The sequence below is a fragment of the Ovis aries genome, chromosome 3 (assembly GCF_016772045.2).
Source record: "Ovis aries strain OAR_USU_Benz2616 breed Rambouillet chromosome 3, ARS-UI_Ramb_v3.0, whole genome shotgun sequence".
Taxonomy (NCBI): domain Eukaryota; kingdom Metazoa; phylum Chordata; class Mammalia; order Artiodactyla; family Bovidae; genus Ovis; species Ovis aries.
The window spans coordinates 192169189-192182033 of NC_056056.1; the positions used below are offsets into that span (position 1 = coordinate 192169189).

Below are 12845 nucleotides of genomic sequence, written 5' to 3' on the forward strand. Positions count from 1 at the left end.
ACTAAGTTTCTATGAAATTCAGCAAGGATTATACTTTAAGGGACATATCATGAAGCTGGCTTCCAAAGTTCACAAAATGAAATTAAATTGTAGAAACAAAATTTGGGTTCTAATTTATTATTTTCTTCACAATAGGAATCTCTGAATTTGGAAGGGAAAAAATCAGGATTAGATAAGGCTTTTTTTTTTTAGATGACTAAACGAAAAGATATTTATAGACCTTTCCGATCCCTTAGTTCATATATTCATATGATTCTCTGATTGAGAAAATGAATGGAAAAATACTCCTAACGAATACCAAAGTGCCTGCGAAATTCACACTTGACCAGAATAAAATAAGTGAAAATTTTCTTCAGATTGCATTTTTGTTGGTATTGGACGAAAGTGTGTATGTGTGCATGTGTGTTTGTACATTATTTGTTGTAAAGCTTTTACAACAAAGCTTTCTCTTCCATTTGTGCAGTTATATTACATGGGTGGATGCTTATTTTTTTTTAGAAAATGGCAATCTCAGTAAACAAGGGTGAAACTGAGAGATGGAGGGTTGTCTTAGGCACGTTCATTGTTTCTTTATATCCTACTTAAGCCGATGAAAAAAAATCTCCAACTGATAAATCGTTATGACATTATAAATAATCTTTTATCTTCTTTGGTGGTCTCTGAGGTTCACATAATTGGAGGGTTAAAAACCTTTTTTGTTTCTTTCTTCTTCCCATGCCATTAGTATAGAAGGAGATCATAAAAAAGGCCAGCCAGAAGGGGTTTAACTGTTACTGAGTCAACATTTGACAGTCACACTCTATTCTGTCATTTCATGCATGTGCTTTTTATGACTTTTATAGCTCTGTGGGCTTTATTTCAGGGATGTTCATTATGATAGCTGATCCACAGCCCATCTCTTTGTGTTTGTTTGTGTGATGGTAAGCACAGCTCATCACTTATAAATCCCAATTTCAAGGAGTCATAGAGGAAGCATCTACTCATGTACTGTTTAGGCTTAGGACAGTAAGGAAGTATATCTACTTCCTGTAAAGCACAATTTGTGTGGGTTTCTTTTGTTTTGTTTTGACTGCTCCATGAAATATCAACAAGGATGTGCATTTGAGCCTTTACAAACACCGTGAATTTTTAGTTGTTTTTTATGTAAGCTGAAGAAATGGAATAGGAGTACTTTTCAATTTAAATAGTACTAGTCTTATATCACGCCTGAGTAATAAATGGAAAATATAAAAGATTAAGTATATTGTCAGGGATGATACACAGGAGGAGAAGAAAAATCCCAACAACTTTTAGAGTTGTTACAAGCATCTCCATTTTAATGCATATTTGTCCACTATGGTCATGGACAATAAAGGATCATAATCATAGCAGGATACTTAATATGCATATTGAAATAACTATTCCTGTAATTCTTATATTCTAGGAAGAATATTTTTCTTTTCCATTTCTCTCATTTAATTTTTCTGTAATGTTAAAAGTATATCTTCTTCATTTTTTAAACTTAATAAGTACCTATCATATATTAAAACCCCATTTTACAAATTAGGACCCTGAAACTCAGGAAGGTTAATTGTCTTAAGTAATATGGCTAATGTATATGACAGAGTTTAGTTATCTCATGTTCCTGATCCCAAAGTCATTATTTTCTATATAGGTTATTGCCTGTATTTTTAAATATGTCCTTTAACCATTGATCTGTAGCCTTTTGCCATTTGGAATATTGTTGGCCTAAAAAGCACTGATCTTTAATGACCGCTTCTAATCAACTAATTACCCACATCTCTTTAGCTATTTCTTGGCTCTCCTTGTTGATTCCCACCATAGCCTGGTGTCATGGACAAACAGTGCATGTGCTGTTTTCCATTATTCAAGTTATTGGATAAGCCACAGAACCTGAGACCAGCTGCCAGGTCCCTAAGAGAATATTAACACATTAATAATGGTTCTTTGAATTTGAGTTTTAGAGTTATTCATCTGACCCCAAGAAATTATATTGTCTAAAACTTTCTTTTCTTCTGTAGATTAGATACAATTCACTTGAATGTTTGTCCAAGTCAACATGGGATCAGAAATTTTTTTTTCTAGTAAAAACAGACTTTACCTAAAGTTTCTCCTTGATCTTAGTAAACTCACAAAGTTGTATAGATTTGATTAGCCAGAGAGGACTCATCTTTCCAAAGGAACTCTAGTTTTAATCCAATAGGAAGTTTTTATCCAAGAGAGAAAGCATATGGGTCATCTTCTTTGGTCATTATTTGCAAATACTCAGGACTGTTTCATGTTGACTTCTTTGTAGTCATTAATCTGTTTACACCCTGTATTCTGATGTTCCTCAGGGCTGTTCAGAATTTTGGCCAGTAATGCTTTAAATTTGCTTTTTCTTGTTGTTGGTGTTCGCTTTATTTCTAATAGGAAAAAAGTTAAAGAGAGAAGATGAATGAATCTTGTAAGTTTCAGAACAGTGTTTGAATAGCATTGAGAGGGCAGTTTAAAGAATAAGTGCTGTACTGATTTGTGTTTCAGAACCCTGCTCTTAAGAGTGGGGGTATGTAGGGGTATTTTTCTGTACAAATTCTTGACTAATGTGCTCTTTATCAGCCAGTGGAATTAAGAGTATAATTGGTAAAATTGTCACCTCTACATATCAATGTATTTTTCTGTTTTCACAAAAGCATTTTCTTCGCTATTTCTTATTTTCAGCAACTTCCCATTTACCAGCTCTCCACCTGATATATACTGCCCTCATTTTGATTCAGCTGCCTCTATTTCAGTGCAGTTCAGTTTTCAGTCAGTCATGTCCAACTCTTTGCAACCCATGAAATGCAGCATGCCAGGTTTCCCCGTCCATCACCCACTCCCAGAGCTAGCTCAAACTCATGTCCATCAAGTCAGTAATGCCATCCAATTACCTCATCCTCTGCCATCCTCTTCTCCTCTTGCCTTTAATCTTTCCCAACACCTGGGTCTTTTCCAGTGAGGCAGCTCTCTGCATCAAGTGGCCAGAGTATTGGAGTTTTAGCTTCAACATCAGTCCTTCCAATGAATATTCAAGGCTGATTTCCTTTAGGATGGACTAGATGGATCTCCTTGCAGTCCAAGGGACTCTCAAGAGTCTTCTCCAACACCACAATTCAAAAGTATCAATTCTTTGGCGCTCCGTTTCTTTATAATACAACTCTCACAGCCATACACGACTACTGGAAAAACAATAGCTTTGACCATGCAGACCTTTGTTGGCAAAGTAATGTCTCTGCTTTTTAATATGCTGTCTAGATTAGTCATAGCTTTTCTTCCAGGAAGCAAGCATCTTTTTATTTCATGGCTGCAGTCACCATGAAACCAGCAGTGGTTTTGGAGCCCAAGAAAATAAAGTCTGTCACTGTTTCCATTGTTTCCCTTCTATTTGCCATGAAGTGATGGGACAGGATGCCATGATGTTCGTTTTTTGAATGTTGAGTTTTAAGCCAGCTTTTTCACTCTCCTTTTTCACTTACATCAAGAGGTTCTTTAGTTCTTCTTTGCTTTCTGCCATAAGGGTGGTGTCATCTGTGTATCTGAGATTATTGATATTTCTCCCGGCAATCTTGCTTCCAGCTTATGCTTTATCCAGTGCAACATTTCGCAAAATGTACTCTGCATATGAACAGCAGGAAAAGGCAAAAAGATATGACACTGAAATATGAAGTCCAGTGCTGTAAAGAACAATATTGTATGAATCAAGATAAATTGGAGGTGGTCAAACAGGAGATGACAACAGTAAACATCAACATTTTAGGAATCAGTGAATTAAAATGGACCGAAATGGGCCAATTTAAATCAGATGGCCATTATATCTACTCCTGTGGGCAAGAATCCCTTAGAAGAAATGGAGTAGCCCTCATAGTCAATGAAAGAGTCCAAAATGGAGTTCTTGAGTGTAGTCTCAAAAACGAAAGAATGACCTCTGTTTGTTTCCAAGGCAAACCATTCAGTATCACAGTAATCCAAGGCTATGCTCTGACCGGTAATGCTGAAGAAGCTGAAGTTGAATGGTTCTATAAAGACCTACAAGAACTTCTAGAACTAACACCCAAAAAAAGATGTCCTTTTCTTTATAGGGGATTGGAATGCAAAAATAGGAAGTCAAGAGATACCTGGAGTAATAGGCAAGTTTGGCCTTGGAGTACAAAATGAAGCAGGGCAGAGGCTAATAGAGTTTTGCCAAGAGAATGCATTGGAATAGCAAACCCTCTACCAACAACACAAGAGAAGACTCTACACATGGACATCACCAGATGGTCAATACCGAAATCAGACTGATTGTATTCTTTGCAGCCAAAGATTGAGAAGCTCTATAGGATCAGCCAAAACAAGACTGGGAGCTGACTGGGGCCCAGATAGTGAACTCCTTATTGCCAAATTCAGGTCTAAATTGAACTAGGGAAAACTGGGAGCTGACTGTGGCCCAGATAGTGAACTCCTTATTGCCAAATTCAGGCCTAAACTGAACTAGGGAAAACCATTAGACCATTGAGATATGACCTAAGCAAATCCCTTATGATTATACAGTAGAAGTGACAAATAGATTCAAGGGATTAGATCTGATGGACAGAGTGCCTGAAGAACTATGGATGGAGGTTTGTGACATTGTACAGGAGGCAGTGATCAAGAACACCCCCAAGAAAAAGAAATGCATAAGGGCAACATAGTTGTCTCAGGAGGCCTTACAGATAGCTGAGAAAAGAAGAGAAGTGAAAGGCAAAGGAGAAAAGCAAAAATACACCCATTTGAATCCAGAGTTCCAAAGAATAAAAAGGAGAGATAAGAAAGCCTCCCTCAGTGATCAATGCAAAGAAATAGAGGAAAACAATAGAATGAGAAAGACTAGAGATCTCTTCAAAAAAAAATTAGAGATACCAAGGGAATATTTAATGCAAAGATGGGCACAATGAAGGACAGAAATGGTATGGACCTAACAGAAGAAGAAGATATTAAGAAGAGGTGGCAAAAATTCACAGAAGAGCTATACAAAAAAGATTTTCATGACCCAGATAACCACGATGGTGTGATCACCCACCTAAAGCCAGACATCCTAAATTGCAAAGTCAAGTGGGCCTTAGGAAGCTTCACTAAGAAAAAAGCTAGTGGAGGTGATGGAATTCCACTTGAGCTATTTCAAATCCTGAAAGATGACTCCATGAAAGTGCTGCACTGGATATGCCAGCAAATTTGGAAAATGCAGTAGTGGCCGCAAAGCTGGAAATGGTCAGTTTTCATTCCAATCCCAAAGGCAATGCCAAATAATGCTCAAACTACTGCACAATTGCACTCATCTCACATGCTAACAAAGTAATGCTCAAAATTCTACAAGCCAGGCTTCAACAGCACATGAACCATGAACTTCCAGATGTTCAAGCTGGATCTAGAAAAGGCAGAGGAACCAGAGATCAAATTTCCAACATCTATTGGATCATCAAAAAAGCAAGAGAGTTCCAGAAAAACATCTATTTCTGCTTTATTGACTATGCCATAGCCTTTGACTATGTGGATCACAAAAAATTCTATGGGAATGCCAGACCACCTGACCTGCCTGCTGAGAAAACTGTGTGCAGGTCAGGAAGCAACACTTAGAGCTGGACATGGAACAACAGACTGGTTCCAAATTGGGAAACGATTACGTCAAGGTTGTATATTGTCACCCTGCTTATTTAACTTGTATGCAGAGTACATCATGAGAAACGCTGGGCTGAATGAAGCACAAGCTGGAATCAAGATGCCTGGGGAAAATATCAATAATCTCAGATACACAGATGACACTACCTTTATGGCAGAAAGTAAAGAAGAACTAAAGAGCCTCTTGATAAAAGTGAAAGAGGAGAGTGAAAAAGCCAGCTTAAAACTCAACATTCAAAAAATGAACATCATTGCATCCTGTCCCATCACTTCATGGCAAATAGATGGAGAAACAATGAAAACAGTGGCACTTGATTTTCTTGGGCTCCAAAACCACTGCACATGGTGACCTTAGCCATGAAATAAAAACATGCTTGCTTCCTGGAAGAAAAGCTATGACCAACCTAGACAGCATATTAAAAAACAGAGATGTTACTTTGCTGACAAAGGTCAATCTAGTCAAGGCTATGATTTTTCCAGTAGTTACGTATGGATGTGAGAGTTGTACTTTAAAGAAAGCTGCTGCTGCTGCTGCTGCTAAGTCACTTCAGTCATGTCCGACTCTGTGACCCCATAGACAGCAGCCTATTAAGCTCCGCCCCTGGGATTCTCCAAGTGCTGTAGAATTGATGCTTTTGAACTGTGGTATTGGAGAAGATTTCCAAGAGTCCCTTGGACTGCAAGGAGATTCATCCAGTCAATCCCAGAGGAGATCAGCCTTGAATGTTCATTGGAAGGACTGATGTTAAAGCTAAAACTCCGATACTTTGGCCACCTGATGTGAAGAACTGACTCATGGAAAAGACCCTGATGCCTGGAAAGACTGAAGGCAGGAGGAAAGGGGATGACAGAGGATGAGATGGTTGGATGGCATCACTGACTTGATGGACAAGAGTTTGAGCAAGCTCCAGGTGTGGGTGATGGACCGGCAAGCCTGGTGTGCTGCAGTCATGGGGATATAAAGAGTCAGTCATGACTGAGCAACTGAACTGAACCCTGCATATAAGTTAAATAAGCAGGGTGAGAATATACAGCCTTAATGTACTCCTTTCCCAATTTGGAAGCAGTCTGTTGTTCCATGTTCGGTTCTAACTGTTGCTTCTTGACCTGCATACAGACTTCTCAGGAGGCAAGTAAGGTGGTCTTGTATTCTCATATCTTTAAAAATTTAGAATGGATTAATTTCATTATGATAACTTTGGGAATCACCTTTATCAGTAATATTCACACATTTGGAAAGGAACTCTTTAACCTAAGTTTCAGAATCAAATGGTTGAATTTTAGTCATGACAGTGCACAGGTGATCTCTTTGGGAAGGGGATGGCCAGTGATGTATGGGATTAGACAAAATGAAATGAAAAGAATCTTCCCAGTGTACCAGCATCTGTGCTTTATATCATTTGGCTGATTCTCCTACTATATTCCTGAATAGATTTAATTTAAAGTTTTGAAGACTATTCTTATATCCAGGTCATTCTTTTGGCAATTCAGTGTATTACCGGGAATCTTGTTTATACAAAGATACCTGTATACAGAAGAACTAAATATGAACTTTTATAGCAGGATCAATTTTTGTCTGAAATTGTATAGCTAATTATTTACAATAACCACTGTATTATATATATTATATATATATGTATATATATACACACACATATATACACATAGACGTATATATACACATACCATATATTTATCAAGTAACCATTCCTGTGTTTTATGATATACCCCCTTACCTTAATTCTTCTGTCTTCTGAATTTATTGTCAGTGAGAGTTTTTAAATTTTGTCAATGTTACCATTTTGATTTACATGCTATTAAAGGTTAGTTTCCATTCTAACCCTAAAGAAAGGCAATGTCAAAGAATGCTGAAACTACCACACAGTTGCACTCATCTCACACGCTAGTAAACTGATACTCAAAAATTCTCCAAGCCAGGCTTCAACAATACGTGAACCGTGAATTTCCAGATGTTCAAGCTGGTTTTAGAAAAGGCAGAGGAACCAGAGATCAAATTGCCAACATCTGCTGGATCATCAAAAAAGCAAGAGAGTTCCAGAAAAACGTCTATTTCTGCTTTATTGACTATGCCAAAACCTTTGACTGTGTGGATCACAATACACTGTGGAAAATTCTGAAAAAGATGGGAATATCAGACCACCTGACCTGCCTCTTGAGAAACCTATATGCAGGTCAGGAAGCAACAGTTAGAACTGGACATGGAACAACAGACTGGTTTCAGATAGGAAAAGGAGTGCATCAAGGCTGTATATTGTCACCCTGATTATTTAACTTATAAACAGAGTACATCATGAGAAACACTGGGCTGGAAGAAGCACAAGCCGGAATCAAGATTGCCAGGAGAAATATCAATAACGTCAGATATGCAGATGACACCACCCTGATGGCAGAAAGTGAAGAAGAACTAAAAACCTCTTAATGAAAGTGAAAGAGGAGAGTGAAAAAGTTGGCTTAAAGCTCAACATTCAGAAAACGAAGATCATGGCATCTGGTCCCATCACTTCATGGCAAATAGATGAGGAAACAGTGGAAACAGTGTCAGACTTTATTTTGGGGGCTCCAAAATCACTGCAGATGGTGACTGCAGCCATGAAATTAAAAGATACTTACTCCTTGGAAGGAAAGTTATCACCAACCTAGACAGCATATTCAAAAGCAGAGACATTGCTTTGCCAACAAAGGTCCACAGTCAAGGCTGTGGTTTTTCCAGTAGTCATGTATGAATGTGAGAGTTGGACTGTGAAGACAGCTGAGCACCGAAGAATTAGTGCTTTTAACAGTGGTGTTGGAGAAGACTCTTGAGAGTCTCTTACACTGCAAGAAGGTCTAACCAGTCCATTCTAAAGGAGATCAGTCCTGGATGTTCATTGGAAGGACTGATGCTGAAGCTGAAACTCCAATACTTTGGCCACCTCATGCGAAGAGTTAACTCATTGGAAAAGACCCTGATGCTGGGAGAGATTAGGGGCAGGAGGAGAAGGGGACAACCCAGGATGAGATGGCTGGATGGCATCACGGACTCAATGGACATGAGTTTAAGTGAACTCCGGGAGCTGGTGATGGACAGGGAGGCCTGGCGTGTTGCAGTTCATGGGGTCACTATCAAATCCACTTTGGAGTAACTAATTGAATCATTTTATTATACGCTGTGCTTTAGAGGTAGATGATTCAGTTCAGTTCAGTTCAGTTCAGTCACTCAGTCGTGTCCGACTCTTTGCAACCCCATGAACTACAGCACGCCAGGCCTCCCTGTCTATCACCAACTCCCAGAGTTCACTCAACTCATGTCCATCGAGTCGGTGATGCCATCCAGCCATCTCATGCTCTGTCGTCCCCTTCTCCTCCTGCCCCCAGTCCCTCCCAGCATCAGAGTCTTTTCCAATGAGTCAACTCTTCGCATGAGGTGGCCAAAGTACTGGAGTTTCAGCTTCAGCATCATTCTTTCCAAAGAACACCCAGGACTGATCTCCTTTAGAATGGACTGGTTGGATCTCCTTGCAGTCCAAGGGACTCTCAAGAGTCTTCTCCAACACCACAGTTCAAAAGCATCAATTCTTCGGCACTCATCTGTCTTCACAGCCCAACTCTCACATCCATACATGACTACTGGAAAAACCATAGCCTTGACTAGATAGACCTTTGTTGGCAAAGTAATGTCTGTGCTTTTGAATATGCTGCTGCTGCTGCTAAGTTGCTTCAGTCGTGTCTGACTCTGTGCGACCCCATAGACGGCAGCCCACCAGGCTCCCCCTGTCCCTGGGATTTTCCAGGCAAGTACACTGGAGTGGGTTGCCATTTCCTTCTCCAATGCATGAAAGTGAAAAGTGAAAGTGAAGTCGCTCAATCATGTCCAACTCTTTGCGACCCCATGAACTGCAGCCCACCAAGCTCCTCCGTCCATGGGATTTTCCAGGCGAGAGTACTGGAGTGGGGTGGTTACTTATTGTAAAAACTACTTGTGACTTTCTAGCTTGTCCTTTACTAATTTCAGTAAATTAGTCCTTTAGCTTGGCCTTTATTAATTTGCTCCTTGGTAAGATGGTGCAAGATCCATACAGCTGAATGCCGAATCTTCAGAGTCACTTAACATTTCATTCTTTTTTTTACTCTGACTGCCTCATTTTGCTGTTTCTTCTTAGAAGACTTTACTTCAGAATGAAGGCACTGTGCTACGTATGTAGCATTATTGCCCTATACACTTTAAAATCAAAACCTGAGAGGCAATCCATGCCCAGTACATTCCTCAAAGATAGTAAAGTCTTCATTGACCCAGAGACTCTAATATTATGCTGATGGAATGTGGTTTGTTCTTTTTTTCTTTTTTAATGTAACTGTCTTCTATTTTAGCAGCTACATTTACTATAACGATAGCCTGTTAAGCTGGTGTCCTTGGTGCTCCTGGGCTTGGCTGAATATATACAGCAGACTCTCAGCAAAAAAAATTCAGAACATACAAAGCAGCTGAAATTACCATTTTCATCTCCAAAACAAATTGGGCAAGGCTGTATGTTTTTAAATATATAATTTATTTCAATGTCAGTAGTATATAATCTTATAGAACTAAAGTTGATATAAACTCTTTTGTTTCCAGTTCCCCTATTGTATTTTATATCAGTTGACAATTTAAGATATTTTTCTATTAAATCATGTATCCAGATTTGATGAACAGAGACATGGATTCCAAAGCCACTAAATTAAGAGAATTTTTCATCTAGTATAGTTGTACTACTGTCAGAGATTTTGTAGATATAAAGTACGTACTGTGTGAAGAATTTCAATATCCTATTGGTTCTTGATAGAAACATTCGTTGAGTCCCTTCCCTATAATAATTATCTTAAATAGTTGATTATTTTCTGTGAACATTTTATTGTGTCATTTTATAGCTGTTCTGCAGTAAATGTGATTCATTTGTGTAATTCATGACTGTGTTCCTGAGAAAATGAAGTGCATAATTAAAAAGAAACCTGGGCAAGTTTTATGAAATCCAATAGGTGCTTTTCTGAAAGCTGTTCTGGAACCATATCACCCTCAGATCAATGATGGAGAGTGCTAGAGAAAGTTGTAAACCTTTTATTGTATGCTTTTCTGTGCTTAAAAATCACCCAATTACTTAACTTGGAAATAGTTTAAAAATCTCATGTGGTTTAGATTAAGCATTATATTTTTCTTGAAAATAATTTACTTTGTGATGCCATGTTCTCGTGAATTCAAATCAAGCACTGCATGCTTTCAAATGACTTGATGTCTTTGCAGAGCTAATTTTGGTATATTTGTTATCTCAAATAATTCGCCAATTCAATATTTTGGCTTAGCAATCCAAATCAAATTGTGGTCCAAGTAGCAGGCACTCACATCAAATGTACAGAGACTTGACAAGCAATTAGCAATGAATATTTAAACGTCTTCATTACCCTTACATGAGAGATGCAGATGGCATTTAGGGAGATGGCAACCAGAGGACACTACTGTGAATTACGTTTCTATCATTTGGTCACCTGACTATTGGAAGACTTTCTCTGGGCCCCATGCCACTTCTATACTTCTACTGTCTGGCTAAAAATAAAGTAGGCATTCCAAATGCTGTAAAAACAGGTTGCTTCCATGAAATTTCTATGCACATTTTGTGATTTTGGAAGGTTGTCTCCAAGGATCCCAGCAAACATCCTTGCGGCTTAGCAAACCCAAATGCCAAGACTGTATAAGGGGATTCTGTGAATCAGAGTTCCTTCAAAATTCCTACTGATTGTTGACTTCAGTTACCTCAGTATAACGTGCTGAATGTGCAGAGGTGAATAAATCAACATCTCATCACTTCCTGAAGCAAATGTACTCAAAGGGGGGAAAAAAATAAGTTTTAGTGTTGTTACAAACATGGCCCATATATGGCCCAAAGGGGGGAAAAAAGTCTTTGAATAATTATAATTTCCAGACTGAGATCTCATTATAAAATTTTTTTTAAGGAAAAAACAACACTGGAGAGTCTGACTCAGCAACTGGCGGTCAAACAGAATGAAGAAGGAAAATTTAGCCATGCCATGATGGATTTCAATATGAGTGGAGATTCCGATGGTTTGTGAAAGTTTTCATATCTATTCCAGTATTGTGCACAAGTATCTGTTTAATGCCAATTAAAACTACTAAAAATTATACCAGACAGCCACCTCATACCTGATCATTACAGTAAGAGTTCACATGTTCTCCCCAGCACACTCTGTGAGATAACATCTATTACAGATAAAAGAGATTGGCCCTTAGGAATCTGTAGTCATTTTTTCCAAGACCACAGAGCTGTAAGTGCCAAAGGGCAGGTCTGAGATTCAAGATGGTGTGATTATAAAGTGCATGCTGTCAATCATCATTTCCCCTCTCAATTCCATATTTCCTACACCTGAAACAAACTTTTCAGAAATCTGTTATCCCTAAGCTCATTTTAAAGGTTTCATTTGTCAAACCCTGACCAGAATACAGAGCTCAGAAGACCTTTTCAGGATAGTTTCTTGCATTTGGGATCCTTTCCCTCTTAATGCTATCTACCATACAGTCAAATGTCCTGCCTACACTCTGTAACACATCTAGAATTCAAACTGTGCAGCCTCACGCTTCCCACATGTAACTCAAGCCTTCTGTTGTCTATATCATCTCTGAATGTTCTAAACATCCACAGGGACAACTAAATAAATTGATGCTCTAATTCTAATAGCACAGCAAAGAGGGGAAAGAGTGCTTTCCCTCTTACACTTAGCGCCGACTGGGAACCCCTCTCCCAGATTAGGTGGCATACACGCATTTTAAGAGCATGTTCCTCAATTTTACTACAGCAGAAGATCCCTATATATAGAAAAGACTGCCCCAGTTCCAACCAGTGAGAAGGTAAGGGACTAGCCAAGCTTGAGCATTTGACCAATAATTCTGTTGAGGCCAAATTTGAATGAATTGGATATCTAAAAAAAGTCTGTTTTTCTAGCCTGTTGGATCCAAACATTTCCTTCCATCTTCTAGTCTGCTTAGCTAAGATAAACCTGATCTAAGTACTTGCAAAGAACTTGTTTAGCTCTGATGAAGTCACATAATGTTCATTTTAAGGCTTATGTTGCTGTAAGGTGTAAGAACAGGAAAAGGCAGATGTGCAGATGACCATTTGCTAGCTACAAACCCATTTTAGAGAGATGCC

At 38.7% G+C, this 12845-nt stretch overlaps 1 protein-coding gene across 13 annotated transcripts in view; it reads left to right on the forward strand.

Moving 5' to 3' along the window:
- The window catches only part of SOX5 (SRY-box transcription factor 5), a 1147842-nt gene that overhangs the window by 1118789 nt on the left and 16208 nt on the right, over positions 1-12845 (forward strand). For all 13 annotated transcript variants that reach the window (XM_042247392.2, XM_042247394.2, XM_042247393.2 and 10 more), the window contains one exon: positions 11635-11743. In XM_042247392.2, the coding sequence (XP_042103326.1) occupies positions 11635-11743 (109 nt within the window). The remainder of the gene's footprint in view (positions 1-11634; positions 11744-12845) is intronic.